The following is a 15138-nucleotide window of genomic DNA, read 5'->3' as shown; positions in this document are numbered from 1 at the left end:
GTCTACTTTGCAGTGCTAGGGATTAACCATGGGGCTAGTGAACATACTTGGTGCTACACTACCAATCAATATCACCGGCTTTCAATTTCCTTATATTTTAACATAAGCTAATACATTGCAAAAGTATGGGCTCCTGGAGACATTAGTGGCATAAAACTGACACGAAAATGTTCCTATGGTGAGGAGTTAGCACTGTACAGCTTGGCTTCCTTTTCTAAACAAATGAAGACACCATTCAGAACACTGGGAACATGCTAGGAGCTGACGTTGTGTTGGCTCTAATGAACCCAGTTGTCCCTCCATAACTCTAGAGCAATTCTGGAGCATGGCTACCTCATTACAGGGGCCCCAATCCTCAATTCCCACTCAAGAAAGTGAGGCTTTTACATGAATATTTTGTGTCACATCGTATTTCAGTCCTTGAGTATTGAATGTCTCTTCTGTGCAAAGATATTTATTTAATTATCTCTTGTGCAGAAATGATTAATTTTTAATAATTACTTGCCAAGCAGTTATATTTTCTCAGTTCAACAGCTATGCATGGCTCAAGCTACTTTCTCAAGGGTACAGGGATTTTCACTCTTTCCTAATCCTTGTTAGACAGTTTGTTCTTAGGTGATAAAGCCTTTCGATCCAGATTACTGATCAGAATCACATTCATTCACAACAGCAGGGGATAGAGAAAAATCGGGATTGCATTTAGCTTTAAAATATCTTTAAGATTATAAGGGTTGTGTATTTCTTCGTGCCTTGGGTCAGTCATTGGAAGTATGCCTGATATCAAGCCCCATGCAGTACGCCATGAAACAGAATTCAAAGCAGGCCAGAAGAAAGGCAGTGCAGCACTTTGTGGCCTCACGGGTCAATGCATAGACTTCCCTCTGTCCCTGCAACACGCATACATAGGTTGTGTACCCAGACTTCCATTTCTCAACAAATCAAAATGCAGGTGCTTAAAAGAAGAGTGCCAGCCCAGAGAGACAGGCTAAGGGCTGCCTACTCCACACTATGCTCGGTTTCTGAGAGTATTGGAAGGGATTCTTCCATAAGTAGGGTTTGGTCACAAAGGCAACTTTGTAGACAAACCCAGGCATGGGCAAGATCTCTCTGCTGTGGAAATACTCCCAGCGTACTCTGAGAAGACCTTTTGCACATAAGGCTTGGGGCACTGGATGCTGAAGCCTCGATGTTATACATAATAAATGAGCCAGTTTCTTCAAGGCATCAGAGCAGTTTTCTCAATTGTGCACACAATTCCTTGATGCTAAGCCTAAGAGACTGATTTTTCTTCACTCCCCACCAAGCGTGAGAACTTCACTGTGTCTCCACAGACCAGAAGACTATGGGTAAGCAGCACTGCATGAAGACAGGCCCTACTTAAGAATTCAAGTAGAAGCCAGGCAGGAGACGGGAGATACAGGGGAAAACCTTGAGCCATTGTGTAGGTACTGAATGACTAATGCTCCAATCTCAGGCAGGAAGTAAGCTGGAGGCAGGGTTGGGTATGCTGTGAATAGAACCAGTCCCTCCTGGGGACATGCAATCTTACTGCCAAGGGAAGAATAAACTGTGAGTAGAGATGGAATGGGATTGTAAAGGTGTACAGCAACAAGCTAACCCAGGCAGGATAGCTGTGGCAGTAAGAACAGGTCAGAGGGCCTCCTAAGAAAAAAAAAAACAGCATGAAGGTGTGATGAGACAGTTAGCAGAAGAGATAGTAGGCACCTACAGGCACAGGGCAGAGAGCAAAGAACCTTCGTCCTTAAGTCTATCAAAGCCTGTGACTGATGCATAGCTGTTGGCTTTTGTTCAAATATATGGACAGTTCTGCTTTCCCTTAGCAATCTCAACACTGTTTGTGCACATGGCCGTTCTTTATAGTTTGCAAAATACTTCTATTTATCACCTCAATTATCATGCAGAGCATGCACTGAGAATGAAAAGAACAGAGATATCACCATAGCCATAAAATACATGTGACAGAAAGATTCAAATCTCAGCAAGCACAGACAGAAGAGCAGAAGCTATCTTCTCTGGCTATGGAGAGTTGGAGAAAAATGGCAGTAGAGCTCAGGCCATGGCAACATTAAGGAGACAGCATTCAGGGAAGACCTAGTACAAAGGGTGGAGACAGCAGCATGAACCTTTGTTGTCCTGGGTCAACCAAGCTAAACTGAGGCTACAAAGGCAGAAGGAGGTCAGCTCCTGGGAGAATATCTCCTACCACACCTGTTCTTTTATTTATTTATCTATCTCCAAGGCCATCCAGCCTCTTCTCTAACCAAAGATGGAGCATTACTTATGATTTCAAACAGAGACCAGCTACTTTGTCATCCACTGTCCTGTCTTCTACAGCATACCTTGGGGAGTGTCTCATTCTCAGCTGATCCTTTCTCCTTGTCACAGGAGCCAATGCTTTTTACACACACACTAGAGCAGTTCCTATGGTGGACAATTCCTGACAATACAGGTAAGCCAGCCAACACACATCTCACTGAGAGACCACACTGTCGGTGCAGCCAGCATCCTAAAAGGACTGAGAGTGGACACAGGAGTCACCTGTGGCGAAGACAACATTCCTGGAGACCAGACGGTGTTCCACAATGGAGAACTGTGGGAGCTCAATCCTTTCCACACCTGTGACAGCCTTGTCCCCGCCTCGCCAGTAAAATTCGATGTCATCCGTGGTGTAGCCATCTACCAAGAGAAAGAAGGAGGAACATGGTGGATTGGAGACACTGTCATTTTAGAACAATGTATAACCCAAGAAATACTTTTTGTTAAAAGGTAGTAATGGCTCTATTAGATTGAAAGGGTTATTTAATGTGCACATCTATGAGAAATGTGAATAAGTTAGCTTTCATGTATCCCTGTGCTACCTCGGCAGTCTGATTTGTACCAAGAGGATCCTGAAAGGCAGAGGACTAGGGTTGTGGGAGATGAGTGCTTGGCCTAGAGTTGTGAGTCAAAAGAATGACATTACAAACACCAGTTGGGGAATAAGATGGTATGGGAAAACAGGTATGGAGATTCAGGAATGGCTACAGGTACTAAAGGGCCAACTTTCCCCAATCAGAGTCTAGTTAGTGACCTATACCATCTGCTAAATGCTGGGATTATGAGCCATCACGTCTAATTTAATTTCTCAACTAGGTCAATAAAACACAAATCTAATTAAAAAGGCATCATTGCAAGGTAACAGAATTTCAGATCTGAACATATATAAAACCAATGTACCCAAAGCTTTCATAGGCTAGTACCTCAGCATTGGCTGTCCCTGCAGTAGTCACCATGTCCGCAGAGAACTCTTTTGTAGACCACAGTGTAGCACCTACTATTTGCCACCTTCCTTCTAGCTTCCTGACTTGAAAATGCCTCTTCTAATAAAACACTCACCTGATTGTACCACTCCTCTCTGTAAAGCACCCAGCTGCTTTCGATGCAATAGGCAAAACAAGCCCAAACTTCTCACAAAGACCTCAGGAACTTACAAGGTACCAACCCCAGTGTGATGGCCCTCCCCCTCCCATTATCAGTCCAGGTATACAGGCCTCTTACTGCTAAGAGCAGCTCCTGTGCCCAGGAGCCTTTCTCAGCAGTTCAAATAGACCACATTGTGATTTACTGAAAGCTCCCTGCAGAAGTCTTCCATGAGATCCCACCTCCCAAGCAATCCCACAATCACCCACAATACTTTATTTTTCAAAACACTTATTGCTGTTTTTGTCTTTTGTCTTTTGTCTACATCATATACTCCAGAGAGGAAAGCATTGTGTGTCTGTGTTCTATATGTCCCTGTACTTACAACAGTTCCTGGTCAGGGTCAGAGTGCAGCTCTATGGTAGAGTGCTTGTTTCACACCTGAGAGGCCCTGGGTTTAATCCCAGAACCAGAAAACAAAACCAAAGCTAAATATCAGTGCTGGCATAGGAGCTGAAGGCTGCTAAGTATATGAGGAATAAATTAATGGCTCAGTGAATTCTTACTCAGTGGGAAAACAAAGCTACCATTTCCCACTCCACTCCCAGTGCAGAGAAGCCAGCAGAAAGGGATCCTGTGCTTGCCCCAGGATGCTTTCCATCTGTAACTCTGTAGGACAAGCTCTCCCTTATGCAGGGACTCCCTTTGCCCACCACCCACTGAAGTCAGGCCACACAGTGACAACAGCCATACTCAGACTTCACATTCTGTGTCCAGGCAGCTGGAGCTGAAGCTGCTTCCTAAATAAAAATTCACATTCACTTCTTAAAACTTCCATCGTCTCTGCAGAGCCGTGGCCTCCAACTGCACGGAAGCTAGTTGACTTCTTAGGATAATCTTAGGAGCTGTAGGGGTCACCATTTTCCCTCGGAGCCTTTGAAGCTCCATGGCCAATGTCCCCAGATGCTTCAATTTCTCATTGCTGGATATGATTCTACATTGCTAATCTCTGAAATCACAGCTGTCAGGAAACATGGACACTGATGCATAGAGCAGGGTATATCCTGACCAGCTACAGCTGCCAGCATGCACTCCTTCAATGCGCTTAAGTAACATGCATCGTCCTCAACCACAAAGGCTTCCAGTGACGCCACAAAGTCAGCTTCCCTCAGCAGACCACCAGTTGAAACTAATAATAAACCAGGCTGTGACAGACCCAGTACAAACACTTGTTGATGGTAGTAATAAACCAGTGTGTGACAGGTCAGGATCAATAGGCAGCCCAGTTCAGGTGGCAAGAGGCACATCTTGTTTGATGGGAAGCAACATAGCTTCACCTCTCCCACAGAGGTACACAGTACTGAATTTATCAATAAGGCATCTGAACACTCCTCAGATTGAAGAAAATTGCCAAGATGCAGAAATGGCCAGCTTGGAAGGCTGTGATTCTGATGGGAAATGAGTTTTGCTCCGACTGCCCAGGGTCCCAGCAGTCCAGCCACTCAAGCATGATGGAGCAGATTGTAGGAAAAATCAGTGTTTGCTCTCTTCTTGCTTAATGGATTGAGATGGGGAACATTTGTTTTCTCTTATTTCAGCATAGCAAACAGACTCTCTTATCAGATTTAAATGAAGTACTCTTTTATCCTGAGTTACACCACACACACACACACACACACACACACACACACACACACACACACACAACTATCTTTTAATCTTTCTGCTTCTCTCTTGGCTTTTTCTTTCTCTGTATGTATCTCTGTCTTTCTCTGCTCACAGTGAAATTGATGAGTTAACCCTCTAATACTTTGTTTTCTTTTGTGTGTTGGGTATGACATGCAAGGCCTTGTGTGTAGGAGGCGAGCATTCTACCATGGAGGCAACTCCCCAGCCTAATTTTATGGTAGTTAAAAGTATGATAAGAGCATTACAGGTTCTTTGGTATACATGCTAGCTTAAAACAACAAGAGCAACAGCAAAAGACTTAAAATGCAAAGGACAAGGAAAAGGAAGGCAGACTCAAATACACACAGCTTTCGATTTCCAGGGTGCAGTTTTGCTCATCCAGTGGGTATCTTCTGAGATCCATCATGCATGCCGCTGTTGTCGTGATCCTGAAACACATAGCAATGATAGCATTAGAGGCATGCTTAAAAAAAAACAAACCAAAACAACAACAACAACAAAAAACAAAAACAGGCGAAGGGAAGCTGCTTCTAGACAGACACAACTCATGTTCGTGTAAGCCCCTCCTCCTGAAGTCCACCTGACCACAGCCTCCCTCACAGTACACTGAGACATTTGAATGAGTAAGGAATTCATTGGATGCACCATTTGAATATACTACAGATGAGCTTTATCAAGAAGACAATGCCATGCTTAATTTCACTTCCTTTAACTGTTTTGCATGGACTATTTTAAAATAACGATTTTAAAGTAAAACCTGTGCATATTAATGGTGTGTGGAGTCATATTTAGAAGTATGCATGCATTACAGAATGAAAGTGGAAGCACACTCCATCTATAATCCAGAAGGAAATACATTTTTCTAAATCAAGTAATTAACTAGTTCAAAGTTCTAGCCTCTACATTAGAGCAGAGTCTATAACTGGGATTATTACTTTTGACTACTTATTTTCTTATTCATCTCCTCTAAACAACCTGAAGTCACATATACATGTGGGCATATGCACAGTAGTAAGGGCACTGTGCTTAGCAGCCTCCCACCCACTGTGACACTACGTAGAGGCTGAATAACAATTGTGAAAACTGTATGGGGAAGCCTGAATAAGTACAGAAGCAGGTCCTTCTCACCAACAACTGTTTCTGACATGCAGGATTATCCAGATCTTCCCATTTTGGTGTAATAATGAGCATTTTATCAATAACGTAAAATGTGTGTTCACTATTTTTCTTTCTTTGGAGAAATACAGAGAAAACTCCATGAATGTAGAGAAAGCCTACATACTGTAGCAGGAAATCATACCAGTGAGGGGGGGGGTGGTCAAAGAAAGACCAGGCTCTTTTGGGCTGCAGGAGAAAGAGCGATGGGGGCCAAGGGAAAGTGTGGGAGCAAGAAGAGAGAACATAAGGGTGTACAACATGACAGAGCCTCTCACGCAACTCTCAGGCTAAGCACGGAACCAGAGAGACTGACTGAAACTTGCACCAGTGAGCATTAGCAGAAATGAGAAGGGCAGGGAGTTTCTGGCTCCAAAATTGAGAGCTCAAACCTAGTAGATGGAGCTGTTCCCAATCTTTCCACCCCCTTCCTACCCCCCCCCTCCCTCTCCCCCCCCCCCAGAGGAAAATGATCACAGTTAAATTCCACTTCCACAGGCTGCTGTGGTCAGAGAATAACACTCCTATTTCTACAGAATAATGGCACCAACCAATTGAAATAGAGGGGTAACTGATGGATGGTGTTAGCTGCCCAACTTTACAAAACTAATTTCACAAAACTATGTTGTGTGTGAGCCCTAGGCTGAATGAAAGGGGAGGAGAGAAAGAGAGAGAGAGAGAGAGAGAGAGAGAGAGAGAGAGAGAGACAGAGACAGAGACAGAGACAGAGACACAGAGAGAGAGACAGAGAGAGACAGAGAGAGAGACAGAGACAGAGAGAGACAGAGAGAGAGAGAGACAGAGAGAGAAGGAAGAGGTGGGGGAGGAAAGGAGGGAGGGATAGGGAGAGGTGAAGGTGGGGAGCCAAGTATGCACATTTTTTTCAGACTGTAGATGTAATGTGAATCTGGATGCTATGACATCCCTTCCTGATGGGCTAGTGCCTGGAACTGTGATCTAAGAGAAACTCCTTCTCCCTTAAGTTGCTTTTGTTTCTGTTATTTTATCACAGCCACAAGAAAAGACATCAGGACAGTGATGTTCTCTGCAGTATTAATCTTCAGCAGATTTTTAAAAAATGGTTTTCATTTTAATGTTTTTGGCTGAGACACAGAATTGGCTGGCATCTTCCTGCTTCAGGACATGCTTCTGATAGAAAAGCAAAGAAATATGGAGAAGTGGCAAGAAAGGTGATGGCTGATGTCTTGGCCAGTGAAATAGCAAATCCACTACCATCCACAAGGCTGACAGTCTGCTACTTCAATCTTCTGGTCTCTGTCTCTGCTCCTCTGCCCTCCCTCTCCCTCTCTCTCTCTCTCTCTCTCTCTCTCTCTCTCTCTCTCTCTCCCTCTCTCTCTCTCTCTGTATATAAATAATGATATACATATATAATGACATTAAAGATTGAAGTAATGTATATTTATAATCCATTCCTTTTTGTCCTCCCTTCCTTTGTTTTTCTCTTTCCTTCCTTCACTTTCTTTTCCTTTCTTGTCCTTATTAACTTTCTTTGGATTGTTTTTATACTAGGATATCAGCCAGTCATAGCTGTGTTTAGGTCTGTGCCATACATTTTAACAGGCATATTTACCATTTAGCCAATTGCTTAGTAAACTATATTATTGTTGTTGTTGTTATTGTTGTTGTTATTATTATTATTATATTAACCCCATTTGCAGATGAGCAAACAAGGGCAATTGGCTCAGCACATCCCCATGATCCTAGAAGGCAGATATATCTCAGATACACACAGCTTGTATTGTGCACTCTAGTGAGGCTTTGATGTCTCTTTACCTTTGTATTAATTTCATAGATCCCCTAAAGATATGGAAGAAAACATGTGAATATCAATTGTGATGTTCCTAACTGACTTGTTGCTGCCAAGATCCTTGCCAGCTTTCTCAAATACAGCAAGAGTTAATGAACTCTGGTCTCGTTGTCTGTCCTCATGCTGCCCCATGCTAATGCATTCATTGCATGAAGCACCATTTGCAAAAGGGTACATCTATTTGACTACTAACTGGTTGATTCTTTGTCTACTTTGGGTTAGAGTCTAGAAGGCAAAGCTTAACCTTGTCCTGCCCACAGCCATCTTTTGGTACCAGAACAGCACCTCCCACAGCAAGTGATCCACAAAAACTCATAGAATAAATGACTTTGGAGATTAAGGAACCAAACTAGGTGGGAACTCTTGGCAGATAAAGATATCCTGGCCCTTCTCGTCTTCAACGTGGTGGGCAAGAGTCAGTCAGCAAGAGATACTAGCCCACAGTCAAGCACTCTTAGGAAGAGCCCTGGACCCTTTTAGTCACTATAGTCTCACTGTTCAAGAGTCTCAGATGAGCCCCTGTTTCCAATATCAAGTGACTGCTGTGAATCTTTGTGCTGCAGAACGGAGCTCTACAGAATCCAGTCCACTGTCCACCATGAGCTTGACAGCTTTACCTCCATGGGTGCTACAGTGAAACATACCTTTTGTTTTGATTCCAACTTTGACACACCTCAAGACCAGGGATGGATCAGCACAAGGGCTCCAGAACTTAAAATCATCTGTAGCTGTAGCTGAGGCAGCATCACATGCTAGTTGTTTGTTTGTATGTAATTGCTATTCCCAAACCTTTTTGGCTGCCTACAGCATCTCTCATGATCTGCATTCCAGACTGTCTGGAAGCCAGGTGCTTTTAGTAACAAAGGCAACTGTCCTTTTTCAGTGTCTTGGAACTCAGTTGCTTAGACTGAGCCCTTAAGCCAAACACTACAGCGAACACATTCTTCTTCGCAAATACTTACAGAGAAATATAGCAGTCACGGGGCATGAACCAGTGATACAGTTATTCAACCTTTTGTTGTATTTGATAGTGTATATAGGAAAGCACATTTACAGCAATGTCCAAAGCCTTTTGCTATGGAGACTCTTTGAGGATGATACTGGGAAAGTCATCAGGGCAAGCTGAGTCTGCCTCTCTCCACATCTTTCCTAGGTGAGCCTCACTACAGAGGCATCCTGTGTCTAGCTCTTAACTATGGATCAACCCTGTGACTTCCTTTGTCTAAAACATAGTAGATGGGACAGCTCATTAATAACAAGAGAAACTCATCTCTTTGCCTCTTCCTCTGCCATGAGAAAGCTATGCCAGGTGAGTCTGGTAGTCCAGGAGACTGGATATAGGGATAGGACTGAGGTGCCACTATCCCTTCTGAGAGACCATCTAAGTGTGCTAGCTGATGACCACTCACACCCAGCATGTGGGTGAGCTAGCCAAGGCCATCTGACATACTTGTTAATCCACAAGACAAATGAGCAATGCACATTTACTATGTGCGCTAAGGTTTTCCCATTTGCTTGTTATAGTGCCGTGATAGAGCAATTGGTAACTCCTCTTTAGTGGAGCAATTTCCTAAAACAGAAGTATCTGGCTCTACACCAAAGCATCAGAGAGACTGCCTTTATGCACCAAGTCATTTCTGGCAGGTGAGATGGGCCAACTTCTCTCCTATCCATTTGTAAATGATCTGATGGCAGAGCTACATAAAAGACCCAAACTCACATGTTGGCTCACAACTGTCTGTAACTCTAATTCCAGTGGATATAGCTTCCTCTTTTGGCCTCCATAGATAAATGTGCATAAAAATGTTCCCACACATAATATAATAAAAAGTGCCCTTATGACAAGTGGTTTGTTTTGACTAACGTAGTTTCGTAGCAAATTTTAAAGCCACAAACTGTGTGGCCTCCATTTTTCTTCTTTTTAAAGGTTATTTCAGACATTTGGAATCTTTTTATGATTCTACAGGAAATTATGATAGAGTTTCCACTCCTACAAATAGTATTGAATTCTGATAGGGCTTAAGCTGAATGTGGTGATGGCTGCGGCAGTACTGTTCTCTTAAAACTATTTCTATCCAAGACAAAAGATGCCATTTTTAGTTATATCTTCTTCAAATTCTTTTAATAACATTTTATAGATTTTAGTGCCCCAAATAGTCTCTAATTCTATGACTAAAATGATCCCTATACCTGTATACTGACAACATGTCTATAACCCCACCGATCAAGAAGTGAAAGCGAAAGATTGAAAGATTGAGGTCCGTGTGGGCCATCAAGAGAGAACATGTTGTTAAAAAGCAAACATGAAGGTTGTGGTGGATCACACCAGCAGGATTTGAAGAAGCAGAGGCAGAGGCAGAAGAATCACACAAGAGTTCAGAGCAGCCTGATATATACCTTTGGCGCTGGAGAGATGGTACTACAGTTAAGAGTGCATATTGCCCTTACAGGGAAAAGGAAATCAGTTCCCAGCACCCATATCTGGATAGCCTAAAACCATCTGTAGCTCCATCTCCAGGAGATCCAAGACCTCTGTCCTTTGCAGGTACCAGAATTCATCTGTGAGTACTGCCCTCCCACATGCTTATACTTAATTAAATGTAAAAATTGAACATCATTTTAAAAAACTAATTTTTTATCTTGCTAGATGATGATCTAGATGGATCTGCTTTCTTACTTGCCTTTTAAGACCATACAGAAGTACAAATTTTACCTGTTCATTTTGTCCTCCACAGTTTTGCTGAATTCACTTTTAGCTATCATAGACTGGGATGTTTATACAATCCTTTGACTTTTACACAGGATCATGCTGTCTTTGAACAAGCGAGTTTATGCTTTTGTTTTCTACTTAAATAGAAGTGATAATTGGGTATCTTATTCTTGATTTTAGGAAGGAATTTTCAGTCTTTCACCATTTTCATACATAATCAAAATCATATGACAGTTTACTCCTTGTGCACTGCAAGTCTTTATCATGAAAATGAGTTACACTTGGTCGTGTTTGGTCTGCTTGATGGGATCGGCTGTGCATTGTTGTTTCCTTCATTTTCATTAGTGTGGCATGTTACACAGATTTTTATGTGAAATTATTTTGTAATGCTTTGCCACTTGACTAAGGTTTGTGTTGCTGGATTTGTTAATACTTTGTTGGTTTTTCCATAAGTATTCATAGGAGATGCTCTCTGCTGACTCCTCTTCCTGCAGTCCTTTGCTGTGCCTTTGATATAGCTATAGTGCTGGCCGCACAGAACAAGAGAGAAGTAAGGATGTACTGGCTCCCCTTGGTATTTTGGAGGGAAAAGTTAACTAGTGTTATTTTTATTTCTTAGTGTTTGGTAGAATGGACCAGGAAAGCCACCCAATGTGCAGCTTTCTCTTTGAAAAGTTCGTATTCTCTATTTTCTGTATGATTTTATTTTGGTATGTTTTGTCTTTCTAAAAAAATTGTTCATTTCATCAAATTTTTATAATTTTACAGCACATAAACTTGTGTTCCTCGTGTTTGTATATAATTATTAGGGAAGTACAATGTTTTGAAAAATATTATTTTAGTTACTTGAGTCTTTTGTCTTTTTCCTTTTCAATCTAGATAAAATTTTGTCAATATGTTGGTCTTTACAAAACAGTAAGTTTGTTCCAGGCTCTTCCCCACTTTTTCTTCTAAGTGACTTAGTGTCTCTGGTTTTATGTTGAGGTCTTTAATCCACTTGGATTTGAGTTTTGTGCAAGGTGACAAATATGGGTCCAGTTGCATTTTTTTTACACATAGACCTCCAGTTAGACCAGCACCATTTGTTGAAGATGCTATCCTTTTTCCAGAGGCATGTCCCATGGAAGCCTTCACTTACCAGGAAACTGGGACAGAGGGGAGGACATCCTATTGGGACTCTAAATGAGAGAAGCATGGGAGAACAGCCAAGTAGAAGGATCCAGAGGGTCCTAGAAACCTACAGGTAGAACATTATGATAGGCAGATTTGGGCCCAGGGGTCCCGCTCAAACTAAGGCACCAGCCAAGGACAATACAGGTGCTAAACTTTAAACCCCTACCCAGATCTAGCCAATGGTCAGAACATTCTCCACAGTTGAGTGGAGAGTGGAATATGACTTTCTCACGTACTCTGGTGCCTCACATTTGACCATGTGCCCTGGAGGGGGAGACCTGCTGGCACTCAGAGGAAGGACAGCAGGTTGCCAAGAAGAGACTTGATACCCTATGAGCATATACAGGGGGAGGTAATCCCCCTCAGGAACAGTCATAGGGGAGGGGAATAAGGGGAAAATGGGAGGGAGGGAAGAATGGGAGGATACAAGGGATGAGATAAATATTGAGATGTAACAAGAATAAATTAATAAAAAACATTATAAACAAAACAAAACAGTCAGTTTTGGTTTCATCCCATGATTAAAGAGGGGGAGTGATGGTTTTATTTATCTTGCAAAACACTGAAAAAAATACACATTCACCATTAATGGAAACATGTGCTTTTATCCAGCAACAGTCTTCTCCCATGAGCGTGTAAGCTTACACTTGATTTCTTGCCTGACATGTTGTATGTGTGCCATCATGTCCCAACAGAGATGCCAGCAGTGATTGCACAGAAACTTTCACATCCCCATCTTCTACCCTAACACATAAATCCGGCACTAAGAAATCTCAAAGCTCTGGTATCACAGGAAAAAGAAGAAAGAAAAGGAAGAAAGAAAGACAGAAAGAAAGAAAGAAAGAAAGAAAGAAAGACAGAAAGACAGAAAGAAAGAAAGACAGAAAGACAGAAAGAAAGACAGAAAGAAAGAAAGACAGAAAGAAAGAAAGACAGAAAGCAAGCGAGCCTCCAGCAGGCTAGTGCATGACAAAGACAGCAGAACAAACTTTGTGATGTGATTCTGGAGCCATGAAGAGTGCACCCTGTGGGAAGGCACCAGCCATTTCTTTGTACATCACTGCACTGCTGCTCTGTGTACATTACTCTACAGTCATACATTTCTAGCTATAGATTTTGGCTGCCATCTCCCTATTTCAGTTCTTTAAAGACACTGAATAATTGGGCACTAGCCCAAAAGGCACGTCCCATGAAATTCTTCACTTACCAGGAGATTGGGATAGATGTGAGGACATCCTACTGAGACTCTAGGTAAGAGAAATAGAGGAGATGGGGAAATAGAAGGTCCTAGAGGGTCTTAGAAACCTTCAAGAAGAACATCATGATGGGTGGATCGGGGCCCAGGGGGGTCTGCTCAAACTATTGCACTAACCGAGGACAATACAATAGTAAACATAAAACCCCTACTCTGATCTACCCAACGGACAGAACATTCTCCTCAGTTATGTGGAGAGTGGGGACTGACTTTGACATGAACTCTGGTGCTCCATATTTGACCACCTCTCCTTGGTGGGGAGGTCTGGTGGCACTCAAAGAAAGAATAAGCAGGCTACCAAGATGAGACTTGATAGCCTATGACCATATAGTCAGGGAGGAGGTCCCCCTTGGTCATAGTCCTAGGGGAAGGGAATTGGGTGAAAGTGGGAGGGAAAGAGGAATGGGAGGAAACAAGTGATGGGATACCAATTAAGTTGTTATCTAAACAAATTAATAAAATTTAAATTTAAAATTTTTATAATTTTTTTTTTTATTTAAAAAAAAGGACACTGATGTGAGAAAATTCACTGGTGCATGGTCTAAATGGACAAATTATGCTCAGACCTTGGTATAGATACTTGGTACGGTTGCTATCTCCCCTTTTCCCTTTGTGGCACTTTGCTTCCTGTATTTTGGCTCTCTAATGTTTAATATGTCCATGGCTGTTATATCTTCTTGGTGCCTCTTCAAATCAATGCCTAGTATTTTGACTTTTGCTACAGTTCTTGACTTAGAGCTGGCTTTCTCTAAGATCTGTGCCATTACCTCACATCTTCTTTGGCTACCATTCATATTTAATACACGTTTTCACCCTTTCACTTTCAACTTACTTAGATCTTGACTCAGATCCATATTTAGATGTTTGTTTAGGTCTGTGCTTCTGGAATACATCTGTAGACAGTATATAATTAGATCTGGATTTATTTCGAGACACTCTGCCCTGTCAGTCTCTAGCTTTTGATTGGTTCAATTTATTTACATTTTAAAGTAATTACTATCAAGGAAAAGGAACTTCTGCAGCAGTGCCACTTGTTTTCTTTGTGTTTGAGAGCTTTTTCTTCCCTCACTTCTTTATCTGCTTTATTCGCTGCTTATTGGATTTGTTAGCACAATTTGATTACATGCTCACTTCATTATTACAGCTTTTTCACAGATAAAATCTCTTTGGGTACCATGCATATAAAATTTAACATCCCAAATTTATAACAATATACTTTGTCTTAATATATAATCTTCAATGAGCTCTGTACCCCTTATATTACCAGCATTACAAACTGTGTCTATGTGCACTGTATGCCAATAACATCAGTTTATAATTACTTGTAAGTGTATTTCTCTTGGGGGAGGAACAGACCTTGCTACAATATAATCCAGGCTTGTGATTCTCATACTTCAGCCTAAAAGTGCCAGTGAACTTGTCATTAAAGTAATGTAAAGAAAAAAAAAATTTAAAGGTGAAATTAAAAATAGTTTAGAAGTGTTGGTTTCCATTCACCAACACTGGACATCATCACAGCTTCATATGTTTTGTGTCAATGTCCAGCAACTTTTCCTTTAAACTTGAACACTGTCTTTAAAGCAGGTATTTTAAACAGAAACAAATTGCTCAAAATTTGCTTATCTTAGAGGGTTTGTTTTTTGTTTGGAATTTTTTAGCTTTGTATTTTGTGTGTGTGTGTGTGTGTGTGTGTGTGTGTGTGTGTGTGTGTGTGTCTGTGTGTATATATATATAGCTTTTTTGAGACAGTTTCTCTGTATAACCTTGGCTGTCCAGAAATTCACTGTGTGCATCAGGTTGGCCTTGAACTCACAGAGATCTGCCTGCTTCTGCCTCCTGAATGCTGGGATTAGGCTTGCACCACCATTTCGCAGCTATCTTAATTCCTTCTAATTTTAAAGAGCTGTT

General features: G+C 41.7%; 1 protein-coding gene across 2 annotated transcripts in view; it reads right to left on the bottom strand.

Moving 5' to 3' along the window:
• The window catches only part of Gabrb3 (gamma-aminobutyric acid type A receptor subunit beta3), a 234308-nt gene that overhangs the window by 28903 nt on the left and 190267 nt on the right, over positions 1-15138 (bottom strand). For both annotated transcript variants that reach the window (XM_051148644.1, XM_051148643.1), the window contains exons 5-6: positions 5455-5537; positions 2560-2697 (exon numbers count right to left, since the gene is read on the bottom strand). In XM_051148644.1, coding sequence (XP_051004601.1) covers positions 2560-2697; positions 5455-5537 — 221 coding nt within the window. The remainder of the gene's footprint in view (positions 1-2559; positions 2698-5454; positions 5538-15138) is intronic.

The sequence above is a fragment of the Acomys russatus genome, chromosome 7 (genome assembly GCF_903995435.1).
Source record: "Acomys russatus chromosome 7, mAcoRus1.1, whole genome shotgun sequence".
NCBI classification, from domain to species: Eukaryota; Metazoa; Chordata; class Mammalia; order Rodentia; family Muridae; genus Acomys; species Acomys russatus.
The sequence above is the reverse complement of the archived record's forward strand: the minus strand, read 5'-3'. Positions and strand labels throughout refer to the sequence as shown.